The 17,352-nt window shown below is 40.4% G+C and overlaps 1 protein-coding gene across 2 annotated transcripts in view; it reads left to right on the top strand.

Moving 5' to 3' along the window:
• Positions 1–17,352, top strand: part of Hydin (HYDIN axonemal central pair apparatus protein) — a 248,285-nt gene that overhangs the window by 148,353 nt on the left and 82,580 nt on the right. For both annotated transcript variants that reach the window (XM_090357298.1, XM_090357297.1), the window contains 6 exons: positions 8,105–8,242; positions 8,890–8,968; positions 11,543–11,653; positions 11,898–12,107; positions 13,690–13,827; positions 16,290–16,467. In XM_090357298.1, the coding sequence (XP_090213424.1) occupies positions 8,105–8,242; positions 8,890–8,968; positions 11,543–11,653; positions 11,898–12,107; positions 13,690–13,827; positions 16,290–16,467 (854 nt within the window). The remainder of the gene's footprint in view (positions 1–8,104; positions 8,243–8,889; positions 8,969–11,542; positions 11,654–11,897; positions 12,108–13,689; positions 13,828–16,289; positions 16,468–17,352) is intronic.

The raw sequence follows: 17,352 nt of genomic DNA, 5'->3' as shown, positions 1-17,352 counted from the left end.
GCTACCGGTTTGAAAGGGTATCAGAGGAATGACCACCCACCTTACCAGTGTCCTAGTCACCTAACAATAAGGAATACCAGATTTTGGAAAAACAAATTACCATGAGGCTTCACTCCCAATGTATCTCTGTCACCATGGAGCCCTGAGCACCAGCTGTGAAGGCACCTTTACATTTTCTACTTCTTCACTTTTGATCTTTCATATAAAAGATAACATTCCTACTTTTGAGGCCTTAGAACATGACCACCAATACAGTATGAACAAATTCACATCTCTATTATATGAGAGGGAGAAAAAAGCTTTTAACAGCTTTCCAGAGTACAAAGATAGTATCTCAAGGAAATATTTTCAATAGAAAGTTGCATAAGGCCAAATGCCCAATAGAGATACTGAGTATGAGAAAGATTCCACAGTTCTGCCAGAGCTCTGCCCAAGTATAGTAGCTATTAACTGAACAGTAAAGCTCATAAGGCCTCCTATGTGGGGTAAATGGCCCGTCAATTTGGCCCTAAGGGAAGGAGATACCTTCTACCTAAAGTACCAGGTGCCCTTATATCTGGCAAATATCATGTAACCCTTTTATTAATTACAATAAAAAATTAAAAAAAAAAAAGTACCAGGTGCCCAGCGGTAGGCAAGGAGCCTCCCGGTGGGGTTCCCAATCTGCCCTTGAGTCGTTGGTTCAAAGGCTGACAGATGCAGTAAGTGGGGTTGTGTTCCAAAGGACATTTTTAGAGACAACTACCCCCCAAATGATAGTTATGGAGAGATAGCCAATACCTACCCTGAAGCTTCCCTATCCTTGAAAAGTAAGAGATTGATTTGCAGCTGGCCCTTCTGACATTACGCAAGGAGAATCACAGTGCTGGCCAGAGAACAATTGCAGAACCAACCCTTTAAGTCTTTTGCTTAAAATTCATAAACACTGGGAGGAAAAAAACATGTTGGCCTTTTAAAGAATCAAGTTGTCCTAAGCAAAGAGAAACAAGCAAAGAACAAGAAAGTTGGAATAACCCTTAAACTAACTTCAGCAAGAGTGGAAAAGAGATAGTGATCAGTAAGATCCTGAAGCTGGGCTACACAGCCAAGGCTGTACCGTCAGGGTCCTTGGTAACCAAGGAAACTGTCACCATTTATACCAGCTCAGAGATACTGTAGAAGAAGAATGGATAGAACTTCCTGAATGGCTAGAAAAGGGTACAGCTAGGTTTGTGCCTGGAGTTTGGGTTGAAGATTGTACTAGATGTAAAAATTTTGCCATATGGAAGAAGAGACACACAAAGATTGTTAATGATAGGAAATCAAAGGTCTGTGACTGGGAAATATTGTGATAAAGCTCCATAAAAAGCTGATGCTGTCCCTCCCCGATAGAGTAAAAATTAGTGTAGAAAATCAAAACTTGGGCTCCTTTGGCATTGCCTGGTGAGTGGGTAGGTGCTGTGTGGTAACAGATTGATAACAGAATCATTCCCAGTAAATAGGACTTTAGGGATATGTGTGGCTATTTTTTATACCCACTTGTAAATCTTTGTCATACAAACTAGTTCCTCAAAACATATTACAGCCCTGTGGCCCTGAGCCCCATCTGTTTGTTTAAGAACTCCTGGAAGGAATAGGAAACGCAATGATGAGGGTAAAGATCTGAATCCTGCTTTGTCCCACAAGAACATGTGCGTTTGGTGGCTTTGTGGTCTCAGCTTCCTTGTTCTTTGCCCTTTTTGCTTTGCAGAGGAGGAGCTGGGGTGGCAGGATACTTGTGCTTATTTGTGTTCCCATCCTGTGCTTCTGAAGGATCAGGAATAGCACTTCTATTTAAAGAGTAGGCAGAATTAGAGGACTCAAACAAGAAGACAAGAAAAGAAAGAGACTCAAAAGAAAGCAGCCACATAAACTAAGAAGGGAATTATTTAAGGAATAGGGTAATGACAAAAGGAACATTTTCATTTCCAGTAATATGGCATGCCAAAACACCAATTTAATTCATTTGTTTGTTTGTTTAAGGCATACATGAGCTGACAAGATCTCTCATAGGAAAAGTTTCTAGGAGTCTTGTTTTTCATAGTAGTTTGCTGGAGCTTCCATAACAAAGTATCACAGATTGAGTGGTTTAAACACAGAAATAGTGTTCTCACGGTTCCAGAAACTACAATCTTGAGATCAAGGTATGCACAGGGATAACTCTTTCTCAGAACCATTAGGGAAGGACACATCCCCTCTCTTGTGTCTTCTACATCAGCTTCACTCCATACATACCTAGGACTTCTTCACTTATATAGGGTTAGGACCCTCTCATGAGACTTCATTTTAGCTACCTCTGAAAAGAGTGACCCTCCATGTATTATATTCTGAGTTAGGACTTCAACACAGGAAATTCAGGGAAGAACATTTTAGCCATGACAGTGTTCAAATTAGAAATTATCTCAAAACAAGCCATAGCCACAGTGCAGTTCCAGTCCAAGTCCTGACGAGTTGATCCTAAAATTTTTATGAAGTAGGAAATGGAGAGACAGGCCAACTCCCTGAAGAATGTTAAATACAACATAGTTAAAAGTGTATGCATTTTTTATTTCTTTGCTCTAAGGAAAAGAGAATAACAAAGAGCCCAGAAATAGTCCCATAAAGATAGGAGAATGTAACAAAACTAAAATTATCAAATAAAGAAGGTGTGGACTGTTGAATAAATGACTCAGGAACCATCTATTTAGAAAAAGAAAAAAAGGTAGATCGCAAAACTCATCCCATACAAGAAATTCCCTTTGGCTTAAACATATAAATGCAAAAGTCAATATTTTAAAATTTTAAGGAAATACAAGGTAATTCTTTAATCTCTGAACAAGCAAGAATTTCTTAACTGAGATACAAACAAGTACAGGAAACTGTTATGAAACTCTTCATAACTTAGCCATTAACTTTGAAAGCTTTTATTCATCAAAAAAGAAAGTGAAAGACAAGTGAGAAATTCCTAGCATACATATTATCTTCAAATGAGTAGTATATATTACACTGAAAGAATGGTTTTGAAGGCAAAGACATAATTGAATTTAAAACTGAGAACATGATGGACAGTTATTTCACAAAAGAAATCTGAGCCACCAATAAAGAACAAAAAGACGTTCCACCTCATTAGTCATCATGAAAATGGAAATTAAAGCAACAACCAGATGGGATAAAATCAACTATGCCTGTGCCACACACTGTTGAGGATGTGGATGGACAACAGCACAGACATTGCTGCTGGGAGGGGTTTTTTGGTTGTTTGTTTGGTTATGGTTTTTTTGTTGGTCATGGGGCTTGAACTCTGGGCCTGGGTTCTTCAGCTCAAGGATACTACTCTACCACTTGAGCCACAGTGCCACTTCCGGGTTTTTTTTTAATCCAATGGTTAATTGGAGATGAGTCTCTTGGACATTTTGTGCCCTGGCTGGCTTTGAACCACAATCCTCAGATCTCAACTTCCTGAGTAGCTAGATTACATACGTGAGCCACCAGCGCCTTGCGTTGTTGGCAGTTTTAATCACTTTGGAAAGCAACCGGAAAAGTCAATCAGTAACTGATTCCCAAGGCCATGCTCCATCCACCTGATCCTGTCTGGTTTCCCTCAGTTCTTTCTCTTTCCCTCCCAGTACCTAGTTAGTGGGTATATTCTCCATGGTTTGCTCTACAGAGCTTCCTGAATGGACCCTTCTAACTCTTCCCACCCTGGTCCTGTCCAGGACATTCTCTCCCTGCTCTTGGTTGGTAGCTCTCTTCCCTCTGGCTTCCTTCCCTTTGACTGTAGCTCCTGTAAGCTAGTCAATGGCTTTTCTTCATGCTGAGTTTCATCAGTTCATTTCTTTGCTCCTGGCAAAAGAAGAGGAGCCCTTCACTTTTTAAAACTCATATTTTTTTTCAAATATACAAAAAGTAGCATCTTCTGCTTTTCAGGACCAAACCTCCTATGTGCGTCTTTATCAACAATCTCAGTGTCATGATTACTGTTCTTTTGTCATCAGAATGAGGGCATCATGACTTAAAAAGCCCTTTTCTTAGCTCTCGTGTTGTGTGAAACCCCAATTCTGTAACTGGAAACTGTAAGAAAGTGGAACATACTTATCACCCCTACTGACTTCCCAACCCAGCTTCACCCAGTGGCTTTTAGCCCCTCACTTAACTGCAACAGCCTCTCCAGAAGGTCAGTAATGATTTCATTAGCTAGGTGGCTCTTTCTCACTCCACATGGGCCTTGATATCATCGCTCTTTTCTTGGTGTAAAGCTACATGATATACACGAATGTGATATACAATAAGTGCATGGTATAACAATAAAAAAATAAAGTGAGTATCCATGTCTCCTCACCCCTATTACAAATAGGTCATTGTTGGTAAATTAAGATTCCCTATGAAAGAGAACAGTGGGCTACTTAATACTCTATCTCTGATGTTATCACTGTTCTCTGCAGTGGCCCTTTAGGCCTCTCTGACCCATCCATCAAGAATCCCCTCTCCTGCTTGAGAAGTCTGCTAATTTACCTGACCAGGAAATGAAGTTTGCCTCAGAGGCCAATGAGAGAGCAAATCTGGGCCTTGGGATAAGCCTTTGTGGCTTACCTGTATGACCAAAGGCCAAGAGGGTTTGCCTTAGCCTACTTCGTATTGACGTTAAGTCTCCCCCATATTGGGGCCTATGTAATCTGCTTCTGTATGTAGTTAATTTTAGTACAATTTCCTGAAGTACAGGCTCTGTTACCCCTTAGATAAATGAGTGCTTTTCATTTCAATTTTGAATGTTACAAAACTTTTTGTTCTGCTTTCATGTTGTTATAAAGGAACCCTAATCAACTTATTATAGATTCTTTCTTTTAAGAATATTTTCTCACCTTCTTAAATATCAGCTGAGAGCATCAAGCTTTTAGAGGTTCAGTGAGAGTTAAGCTGGCTTCTAAAGAAATCAGTGGAAAGTGTGTGTGCACATCTGAACATGGCCCAGGTTATGTCTGTTTCATGTAGTGATAGAATTCATAAAGAGTTTGTTTGATGTATCTACACATTCATATTAATTAAAATTCCTCCAAAGCAAGCTAAGTCTATGGAAAGTCAGACATTCCAAAAAATATTCACTTATAAAAACCTTATTTTAAAAGTATTTCTCGAGAGCCTTGAGGCTGATTTTACAGCCTGCTGATTTAGTGGCCTTTTCAAGAGCATGTAGCAGTGGGGACACCTTCTGGAGCTTTACTAGAAGTAACCACTACACACAGATATCTGTCAAGATTCTGGTCACAGTCCTTCATAGAGGACTCACACACCCCTCATAGCAAAACTTCTGGAAAACCACTTCAAGGGCAAGGTCAAAGGTGTCTCATTTTTCCAGTCTAGATTATAATAGGAAATAAGTTAGACAATGCATTGTATTTTCTTGTGTTGTTGCTTACAGTTACGTGTGTGTATGTGTGTGAGTGCACGCACGAGCATGTGTGCACGCATGCATGCCATTAATGGGGCTTGAACTCAGAGCCTGGACTCTGGGATGTTCCCATTTGCAATCACCCAGTGAACTCCAGCACACATGATTAACTGACTTGAAACCTGTTCTCTGGAGTTTTATTTTAGCATAATACTATTTGCAGTGAAGGGGAAACAGCAAAAGAGTGTAGAGCATTTTTATTTTAATTTAGTTCTATTGATCCTTACCCAAGAGTTCAAAATAAAACAGGAAGAGGAAGACTGCTGAGAACAGGCCAGAACTGCTGGTCAGCATGGATTTGACATTTGTGCAATGTTGTTGCATTCCAAGGGATGTCCTCTACTGGTTTCTGATATAGGTAGCTCAGGATTCAGAGCAATATTGATCTTCCTTGTTTGCTATACACTTTCTTTTTTGAAATAATGAGATCTAATTTGTGTTCAGGTCAGCATGGAAAATAATCACCTATGCTTGGAGGCAAAATGAAATCTGATCCAAAAAAAATTTTTGATTGTTTCTTTGTGTGTGTGTGTGTGTGTGTGTGTGTGTGTGTGTGTGTGTATGCTTACTACTATGCTAGTATTAGAACTTGAACTCAGGGCCTGGGCACTGTCCTTTAGCTTTTTCACCTGGTTTCTTTGTGGTTAATTGGAGATAGGAGTCTCACAGTCTTTTGTACCAGGTAGGCTTCAAATCAAGATCCTTGGATCTCAGTCTCCTAAGTTGCTAGGATTACAAGCCACTGGTACCTCGTTGATATTTTTTCTTTTTTTAATCAGGTTTTCCAATTTTAGTAAGAAGGCTTCTGTTCTGAAAAAAGTCCCCCTGACTCCTGCGATTTAGTGCCTACCATTAAGAAAGGCTGTGTTAGCCTTTCCTCTGTTTCCAAAGGACCTACTCCTCCCCAGTTTTCCAGGTATCAGTGTCAGCTAAGGTGTTGTTTTTCCTCATGTGGGCAGACATCCACAGCTTTGTCCTTTCCCTTGACAAATATTCCCACATGCTCTCTTTTCATTCCACATACCACCCCAGGGGATGCAAATGTTGGATGAGAATACTGTCTCCCAGACATCTCTACAGACCTGGGGTGATTTAATAAGTGCTCAGAATTGTCCTTTGCTGTTCTCACTGTCCCTAGCTGGTACAGCTACAGTGCGAACACCACATTAATTATCAGCTCTGTCCTGAGCTGTCACAGTAACTTCTTCCAGTCTTGCTGTCCTGTAGAAGCATCTGGGAAGAATTAAAACTGATTCCAAGGCCCTACTTGAGGCCTGCCAAACCAGAATCTGACCCCGGATGAGATTCAAAAAAAATTTATTGCAACAAGTTTCCCAGAAGATTTCCCAGCACCCACACACCAGAAGTCCTCTTCCCAGAATGATGTAGCTTTGGCCACTATCAAGAGACCTGTGGTCTGAAAAGGATGAAGAGTTTTTCCTTATTTCTCTAAGGCCATGCAGAGAGAGATACTGTTGAGAACAGCCAGATTATCCTGTATACTGCTCAATCATTCTCATTCACCCATCCATTCATTCATCCATCCATTCATTCAAACATCTATTGAGCTCATGCTCTATGTATTAGACTCTGTGCAATGAATGTAAAGAAGAAACATCCAGGATCTTGCCCTCCAAGCATTCACAGTAAGTTCAGCCTCAGTTGGTGCTAGCCCCTTGTTTTTTCCCAAAGGAAAATTAAACTAATTTTCCTTCTTAACAATGAGGAAGGAAGGCTCAGTTCAGTTCCTTCACTAAGCAAGAAAATAGCATTGATAGTTTTCCATTTATTTGTTCAATGTTAGAAATTAATGAGTTTTCATTTATAGTAATGATAAAAAAGTTTCCCTTTAAAATAAATAAGTGAAGCTGTCCTTGTAGCTTAAGACTGTGAACTCAGCAGTCAGGAGGTAGAAGTAGGAAGATGGTAAGTTCAAGGCCAGGCCAAGACCATCTCAGAAAATAAAATGAGCCAATTAATTAATATACAGTATGTTATTACTATATAATCGTTAAATGTCCAAAACTTAATGAAGACTGAATACCAGTATGAGTAAGATATCAACCAATCAGAATTCTCATATACTTCAGGTGGTAGTGTAAAATGGGGGATCTACTTTGGAAAGCTTTTTGGTGGCAGTTTCCTAAACACTCACAGGATACTGAAGACCTATTAGAGAATGCAAGGTCATGCCAAAAAGCCATTGTGTACTTCCTGGATCTGACAAGAAGTAAGCACTTCCGGGGCGCTGACAGGAAGTGACTCAGATACCTTACCTTGTCTCAGCCCAACTATCTGGTTACCTGAGAGCAGATCCCATCACCCTTAGCCAGGCCTGGTTGTCTTCAGGCCAGGTACTGTATCAAATAAATGCTAAGTGAGCTTATTAGTCTAACAGCACTGGGAAAAACAAGAATGAGAGGAGAGGCCCCAGCAGCCTGTGAGTACTCTGAAGACTCAGAGACTCGACCCAGACTTGGATAGCTGATCACAAAATATTTAGGAGCAAGTGACACCTTGGTTGGTATTTAACCAAGTCAAGTCTAAGGGCAGGGGCAGGATAAGGCTTCTAGGTCTACATTGACTAGGATTTGGAGTGAGAGCTCATAGGCACTGATTTGCAGAAGTTGATGTATCACCTCCTCCCCATATCTTTTCTAGATTTGTGCCGTGGCTAAAGAAGCCCTTCAGCAACCCCATGGCCCAGTTAGGGGCTAACACAGCAACATCAGTAACTGCTAGCTGGCCAGTAGTCACAATAGGAAATGCCCCTGACATGGATTTCAGTGATTCTATCAAGTAAGTGTGAACATAACTCCAGAATGGAGTTTCATTTAATAGCATGCTTCTTTCCAATCTGATTTATCGTCTTAGTACCCATTCCTTCATCTGTTTATAGTCAAGTATTTACCAGTCAATAGTGTATCAATGAGGCTTTGTGGGTAGGAAGTTGATGTATTCTCTGGAAGATACAGAGTCCTAAACTAAGATCTTGAACCCTTCCCTTCACCTACTCACTTCACATGGCAAAGACCTACAGCCAGGATTAGGTCCCAGTTAATAAGTGGAAACCAATAGGATAATCCATGGAATATTTTTATCCTCATAATAAAATGTACCAATTAAGTATGAGATACAACATTGAGCCCTGGGGGTATATCCACTGGTTCAAGCTTAAGCTCAAATAATGGTTTAAGCATCCTGGGACTTTCTGTATCTCAGACATAAGCTTGACATTCCAGGAAAAAAGTATTAGGTCCTATCAAAAATTGGCCAGATTAATGGACTATACTGCACATTTAGGGGCAGCTTGAAATAGAGAACTGCCAGCTTCCTCTGGATTGTGGCAGAGGGAAAGAAGACAGGGGTGGTGGGGGGCAGGTTACAGATAAGACTAGGTGATGATGGCTGCCAAATGAGTGACTCCATTTTATTAAACTCTACAGGACTATCCTGATAAATGAAGATGCTAGACCTGAAGAAAGAGAACACAAGAAAACTAAAGCAACCACCTTGATCTCAGATGTATGATTCCTTTGCCCTAGGGAGGGATGGCAAGTAGAGAAGTCCTTCCCAAAGCAAAGTTTAACATAGGAACAGTACTGGGGTTGAGTTGGGGTGAGGCAACATTGCTTTGTCTAGATCACTTCCCAATCAAATGTCCCTGGATCCAGTCACCTCAGTGAGGAGCCAGAACAGAAAAGACAATTGATAGGGGCTACTGAAGGAGGAATTTTTTTTCTCAGTGATTCCATCATAAAAACAAAGGGAAGATTACAAGAATCTTCTATGCCAGTCCTGGAGCTTGAACTCAGGACCTGAGTGCTATCCTTAGGCTTTCTCAAGGGTAGCACGGCACCATTTCCAGCTTTTTCTATGTATGTGGTACCAAGGAATCGAACCCAGTCTTTATGCATGCTAGGCAAGCACTGTACCACTAGGCCAAACTCCCAGCCTGATGACAATAATTTTTTTTTTGGTGGGTTATGGGGCTTGAACTCAGCCTGGGTGCTGTCCCTGAGCTCTTCAGCTCAAGGCAACTGCCCTACCCTTGAGCCAAGCCCCATTTCCCATTTTCTAGAGGTTAATTGGAGATAATAATCTCAGGTCCTTTTGTGCCTGGGCTGGCTCTGAACCTTGATCCTCAGATCTCAGCCTCCTGAGTAGCTAGGATTACAGGCATGAGCCACTGCTCCCGGCAATGACAAGAATTTTTAAGTGCATATTCTTAAATTCTTCTTCTAGAATGATGGCCTATGGCAGCTATAAAAGGCAAAGTGATTTGCAAGGAAAATGCGTGTATTAATAAAAACAAGCTGGGAATTACCCATATTGCTTTCCCTAGTGTTTGAGCAAGTTTACCCTCCTACCAACTAAGTGTAGTTGGGATTCCTCCTGGCCACATCCCCACCAGCATCTGTTGTTATTAGATTTCTTGATAATGGCCATTCTAACTGGAGTGAGGTGGAATCTCAATGTTGTTTTGATTTGCATTTCTTGTATGGCCAGAGATGTCGAACATTTCTTTATGTGTCTATAGACCATTCTTATTTTCTCTTCTGAGAAGTCTCTCTTTAAGTCTTTAGCCCACCTTTTAATGAGATGGCTGTTTCTTTGAAAATTTGTTTCGGAGAGATTCAATTTAGCTGTAGATATATTTTAGATATGAGGACTTTGTTGTATGCCTTGAGAAGCACACTCTGTGGGCTTTCTATTTAACTTGCTAGCTATTCTGTGGAATTTCTTTAACTTTTCAAATTTTCTTTTTTTGCCAGTCCTGGGGCTTGAACTCAGTGCCTGAGCACTGTCTTTGAGCTATCCTCAAGGCTAGCACTCTACCACTTGAACTATAGCAGCACTTCCAGCTTTTCTATGTATGTTGTACCAAGGAATTGAACTCGAGTCTTCTTGCATGCTAAGCAAGCATGCTACCACTAGGCCAAACTCCCTATTCCAACTTTTCAAATTTTTTTAGGATGAGTATGAGTATATAATATACTTGTCTTTTAATTGGTAATTCTTTTCTGATTTTCAAAGATTCTTGATATAGAAAATTCAAGACTGAGGGCCAGCACTGTGGCCTGGCATTTCAGTAACTGCTAAGCTGAACATGAAACTAACAAGCTCAGTAAGAGATATATATAAAAAATATATATATATTGTGGGCCGGGAGTTTGGCCTAGTGGAAGAGTGCTTGCCTAGCATGCTCGAAGCTCTGAGTTCGATTCCTTGGTACCACATACACAGAAAAAGCTGGAAATGGTGCTGTGGCTCAAGTGGTAGAACACTAGCTTTGAGAAAGCCCAAGGACATTGCCCATAGCCTGAGTTCAAGCCCAAAGACTGTCAAAAAAAACAAAAAGAAAGAAAATTCAAGAATGAAAAGGCAAAAAAATCTCCTCCAAATCTTTTTATTCACAAAAAACTAAAATTATTTAGAAAATAACTTTTCAAGCTGGGCCCTGGTGGCTTATGCCTATAATCATAGCTACGTAGGAGGCTGTGATCTGAGGATCATAGTTCAAAGCCAGCCCGGGAATGAAAGTCTTATCTCCACTTAGTCACCTGAAAACCAGAAGTGGTGCTATGGCTCAAGTGGTAGAGCACTATCCCCTTGAGCTGAAGAACTCAGGGACAACACCCAGGCCTAGAATCAAGCCTCACAACTGACCAAAAAGAAAAAAGAAAAGAAAACAATTCCCCATATATCTATTTCTATATGCAATGAATGAACTACACCAACTAATACCTTCAGACATGAGACCTATGTAATTTTACACAAATGGAGGTACTTCCTTGTTTAATAAAATATCTATAATACACATCATCCTCATGTATAGAGGAATCATGTAAAATTTATTTAAAATGATCTTCTATTGATGAACAACTAGTTTACTTTCAGAGTTTTGCTGTTATGAATATCACTGCAGTAACTGTCCACCTATGTTCATTCTGGGCATTGTGTGATTGCCTAGGAAACAATATACTGTCTCTATAATCATATGCAACATACTTCCTTTTTCTGACAGTGATGGGGAGGCATATATCAATGAACCGTGACTCATGCCCACTAGCTTCTCCCCCCATCTTTAATTTCTAGAGAATGAAAAGTTGTCCTACTGAAATAAATAAAAGCTATTGTGAACCAGAGCTTCAGGAACCCCCATGGACCTTGGAACCAGAGGACCTGCTTTCCATTGGGATAGAAGAAGTGAGTAATACCTTGTAGCTCCTGAATGTCATCTAATACTGGTAGGTGCTGACCAAGCAACCAGCCCCAGGGCAGAAACACATCTCACCAAAGCACTGTGACCACCATTTACCATCAGATGCTTTTGACATATTAAATTAATCACCTCTTATAAAGTCAAACAAGTCACAAGTCAGAAACTTGACTGTCAATTGATATGACTTTACCTCCTGCAAGTCCTCATCCTGATTACCTTTCTCTGCAGGTGTTTGACATTTTGCCCCTGTATGGAATCTTGTGGCCACACAGCAGCCAGAAGATATTTTTCACCTTCTACGGACATTGTGATATAGTTGTCCAGGCCAAAGTTCTGTGCGAAGTAGAAGGAGGACCCACCTATGAAATTACACTAAAGGGAGAGGCATCCCTGGTCAGCTATTCCTTTGACACCAAGAATATAAACTATGGGTTACAGGTACTGCAAAGCGTCGGGTAGAGTTTTGCCAGGTTTTGCCTTCAACATGCACTGTTACAAGTCTTGCCTTTGACTGTCTCTTGAGCTGTCCTAATCATCTCAGTCTCACTATCTCTCCTGTCTCTCAGCCCTAATCTGCTTCCCCCATCTTGATCAGTGTTTTGCTGTCAGCTGTTTGCCAAATGTTTCACTTGATTTTCTCAGCAGCTTCAAAAACTCCAGAATGATGGACACTCAAATCTCAATCCAGAAGTCTGGAATAACCAATCTGTTTCTTTCATTAGTGTGATCTTTCCATCACATCCTTCAATTTCCAGTCTCCAGAGCTTTTCTGCTGCCCTCTCCCTTACAGCTTTCAGTACTGGGTAATTCACTCACTCGGATACTACTTTGAATCAGTTTTCCTAACCCCTTACCACCATGATGAGGGCCTTATCAAAGCCATGCTAAAATTATTGTGTACCGAGTTTTATGGTATGTACACCTTAACCTGTTCACATGCTGATTCTGATTCAGTAGATCCAGTCTGCATATCTAACATGCTGCCAGGTGATGCCAGTGCTCCTGGATCTGTAAAAGATTCTTTGCAAGCAAAAGTGATGATGCATTCATAACTTCTACCACTAATTCATCTTAAACATTATTGCCAGTAAATTTTCCCCAAATTGTATTCATCCCATCAGTCCCAGACCAGTTAATTCCAGAAGGTTTTAAAAGCATTGTCATATTGAGAAAGACGTTGACTGATATTCTGTTTTTCTTCTGCCTGTATTACCTTAAACATATTACCTAATCACTCCAAACATGGCCTAAATGATAGGAAGGACTGACCCTGTCTCTCACTTAGGAGATTTGTAGTTACTTCAATGACGTGTCTCAGTCAGTCATCGTGAGTGATTTTCTCGGTCATTCTGTAGATTAGGACTAGGTTGCTCCATCTGGGTGAGCCTGTCCTAGTCCCTCTTTTAACTCCTTACACAAGAATTTCACTGTTCATAATTCACCATTCCTTCCCATTCTTTTGATTGTGGAAAAGCTGATGACCTACTGGTCACACTTCCTTCACACTTTCTCTTATCCTCCATCTGCCATCCTCAAACTTATCATCCTGTAAGAACCCAGCTCAGCTACATCCCAAAGCTGGCCTTCTCTGTACATCCTTTTGGCACCTAATTATATGCATTCCTTGTCATAATATAATGTAATTTGTAATTGGGGGAGAGGATCATTTTCAGTTCTGTCTGTATAACTCTTTCCAATTATACGTCATATTGTATACTCAAAGACCAAACTAACTTCCAAGTTTTTTTTATGTAAGTTCCTGGGGCAAGGAAATTGAGGCAGAGAGGTTGGATGTACACCCTTGGCTGGAGCTAACCTACACTAGTAACTAGACATGAGCCCGGATGTCTGGAGTCCAGTGGTCCTCATGCTTCTTGGTGTGGTGCTGACATGGGCACTGACCAGTGTCTGACTCACAAAAGTAGACCTGTGTCTGTGAGGCATGCATATTGGTTCTCCTTATTCAAGGTGACAGCAGCAGCCCACAGACAGGTGACAGAGTCCATTCTCTCCTCTCCAGCTGTTTGACCATACCACGGAGCGTCGAATCACACTGAAGAACACTGGGAAAGTTGGCTTCGAGTACAAGGTTCTCACTAAGCACAAGTCCTCACCAGACAACCTCCTCCCCGGGGTGCCGCTCATTCTGCCTCTTGAGGTAAGGGAACATGTCGGCCTGGCACCTACGCACCTCAGTGGGCATAGTGAAGCATTCACTTCTAAGGCTATGGCATGACTTTTTAAGTGAAAACTTTAAAAATCTAAGAAGGAATACAAATAGATAAATCTAGGCCGCTCATTTATTAAACAACCACTTGTCAAGTTCTATATTAACCATTTTCCAGGCACCAGAGATACATCAAAGGAACCAGAAAGATCCAACCTATGAATAAAGATGCACTGTACTCATAAACTAACATGTTGAATTGAAACCCTTTTGTACAACTATTCAAAGATAATTGTAGGCTATACCTTACCCTACAGTGTAGCCCAATGGTTTGCCCCTTAACTTCTGCCTAAAAAAAAGATAATTGTATTTTTTATTAAATAATTTATTAACGTTGATTTTTACATCATATTTTAAATGACAGGTTTAACAAGCAAGTGCTCAAGAAGGGAATCTCTATTTACAATCACTGGGACTTAGTATTTAGAACTTAATCAAAATTAGGCTAAGGGTTTGTATGTCAGAAACATATTAATTTATGAAGTAAAACATTATGTTTATAGAGTCATAGGTTTTTATGTCTATATAGTTATGTTTATATTTCCATTACCATGTCCATAGCATTGGGTATGCAGTTATTGAGTCCTCGCTCTTGTAGTCTTTGGATTTAATAGCTACATATTAAGGATACCATGCGCCTTTTGTTCCTTAGGTCTTGACTTGTCTCACTCAACATGATTCGCTCTAGATTCATCCACTTCCCTGCGAATGCCATTATTTTATCTTGTCTGTTGGCTATGTAGAATTCCATTGTGTATATATACCACATTTTCTGTATCCATTCATCTGCAGGAGGGCATCTGGATTATTTCCATTGCCTGGCTATTGTGAATAGTACAGAGATGAACATAGCTGAGCAGGTGTCCTTATAATATCTTGGGTTATGATGTTCAAAATAGATGCCCAGAAGTGGTATGGCGGGATCGTAGGGAAGGTCTATTTTCAGTGATAATTGTACTTTTTTAAGAAGAAAATTTATTTTAGCCAGATGGAGTGAGTCAAGCCTATAATCCTAGCAGTTAGAAGGTTGAGGTGGGAGTACTGTGGGAGTTTATACTTGGCTGCATTGCAAGACTGTCTCAAAATATAAATTTTAAGTTGTATTTCCACAATATCTTTACATTTCCCTCATGATTCCTGAGAGCTTCTCTCCTCTGGCTATGTAGAAAAGCATTTTTTTCTGATGCACACTGTAAATCTCTGCAATTGAGGAGGCAGATATTGGGAGGATTACAGTTTGAGGCTATCCCAAGCAAAATGGTGAGGTGCCCAACTCAGCAAACAAGTTCAGGGTGATTCCCATCTGTAATCCCAGGTACATGGTAGCTGGAGGAGGAGGAGAAGGAGGAGGAAGAGAAAGTGGTGAAGGCAGAGAAAGTAGAGGTTGTATTTTACTTTGAGCTTTAGTTTATAAATGGCATCATTAAATGTAATCTGTGCAATTTGCTTTTGTCACCCAATATTGTGTTTCTAAGATTCATCTGAGTTGTTGCTTGGTAGCTATAGTTCATATTTTTCCAACTCCACTTGAATTTGCTTTTTCCTGAGAGAACACTTTTGAATTTTCCCCTCTATAATTTGTTATTAGAAAGAATGAGAGAGGGTATCAATGTGTGAGTTATATTTGGCAAATATAACTGTAACCCCTCTATACATTACAATTTTTAAAAAAGAAAGAAAGAATCCTATTGTGAATTTTTACTTACATGTCTTCCAAAGTTTTCCTAGAGAATGTTCCCAGGAGTGGAGTTGCCAGGTCATAGGCTATGTACATAGATCGACTTTATAATGTGGTACAAATGTGCTTTACTTGGCCAGGCATGGTAACACATGCCTCTGTTAGGAGAACTGAGGTTCAAAACCAGCTCAGGCAAAAGTTAAATAGACCTTATATCAAAAACAAAAAGATTTTTAAAAAAGTACTGGCAGTGTCACCCAAATAGTATCATGCTTGCCTAATAAACTAGAGGGCCCTAAGTTCAATCCCCAATAGTAATCAAAATGGCTTTCTTTATGCTTATTTCTATTGGCATCCCACTAGTGGTCTATGAAAGGTACCAGTGAGATGTATTCTCACCAAAACTTATGTTTGCTAGTTTTTTTCTTTTACTGTGAATTTAATTTGCATTTCCCTGGTGACCTAAAGGTGAGGTTGTTTTGTTTTATTTTGTTTGTTGTTGTTACTGTTCTTTTTTGCCCTTTGTGATTCTTGATTTCTGAAATCTCTGTTCACATATTTGCATGGGGTCTTAGGTGCAGATCTGGGTGGTTGGTGAAAGCATGCTAGAGACCACTCAGCTCTGTTGTCCCTGGGATTATCCAGTCTTCTACCCACCAAGAGAAGGAGTCCATTTGTAAATAATAACATGCTCTCTGGACTTTCTCCTGAACAGGGTTTTATCAGTTCAAATCAAGAGCATGTGTTGAAGGTTTACTACTTACCTGGAATACCTGAAGTCTTTCAAAGGAGCTTCCAAATCCAGATCGCCCATCTGGATCCAGAAAATATCACTCTGAGTGGAGAGGGCATCTTTCCCCGGATCTGCCTCGACCTTCCCAGGAACCTCCGAGGTACCGCTCTCCCTTACAACATCTCCTCAGCCAAGAGCCACTCACATTACTTTCTTGGGAACTTGAATCCAGTGCTGTTTTATTTCTCAATTTTCAAAAAGTTGGGGGTTGGAGAAAATAATAAAGATTCCATTTGACCTAGTAGCATGAGTTTAGAGAGAGAAGATGGAGCTTATGGAAGTCCCTAACCAAGACCCCTAATTAGTCTTGCCATCATTGAATTACTTACAGAGGATCAAGAAAGTTCACTTCAAAGGCCTTTGGTCCAGGGCGTGTTCTTTCTCTCCATATCTTCCCCCAGTCTCCTTTCCCAATAACATATTTAGAGCATCTTCACTTAGAAACAGTGAGGGCTGATGTTGTTCAGATAATAGATTCTGAAACTATGAGCTGCACAGAAAGGCAGCCAGAGCCTCTGACCCCTTATTTGGGCATTACATGAGTCAAAAGCTAAATTATACATTCATAATTGGCTACTCACATGCCTTCCCTTGGCTCTTCTGATCCTGTATGGTCCCTAGAGCCCTCCCTCTGTGACAGGTTGATATTTCTATCTTGTTAGATGTCAAAAATTGGCTGAGAAGCTCTTTTTAATTGTAGTTTCTCTCTGGCTTTTTCTTTCTGACACAGGACAGGACCAAGACTTAAAAAGTTTCTTGTTCTTTGTGAGACCCCTGTTTACGTTCTTTGGAATCTATTTGCCCTACAAAGTTAGAGACTAAGTCCCTATTCCTTGGCCTTCTTTCTTACCTGTTGTTTCATAGCATCATTTCAGTTACCCTATCTTTGCCCCTCAAAGCACTTGACCTTGCTCCCGCTTCATGATGAATTTGAGGATCTCAGATCATTCTACCAAGTGCCTACCTTTTTTCACTCAGGATATTG

This window comes from Megascapheus bottae, chromosome 24 (genome assembly GCF_031878675.1).
Source record: "Megascapheus bottae isolate mThoBot1 chromosome 24, mThoBot2.hap1, whole genome shotgun sequence".
NCBI lineage: Eukaryota > Metazoa > Chordata > Mammalia > Rodentia > Geomyidae > Megascapheus > Megascapheus bottae.
This window is presented reverse-complemented; position numbering and strand designations above follow the sequence as displayed.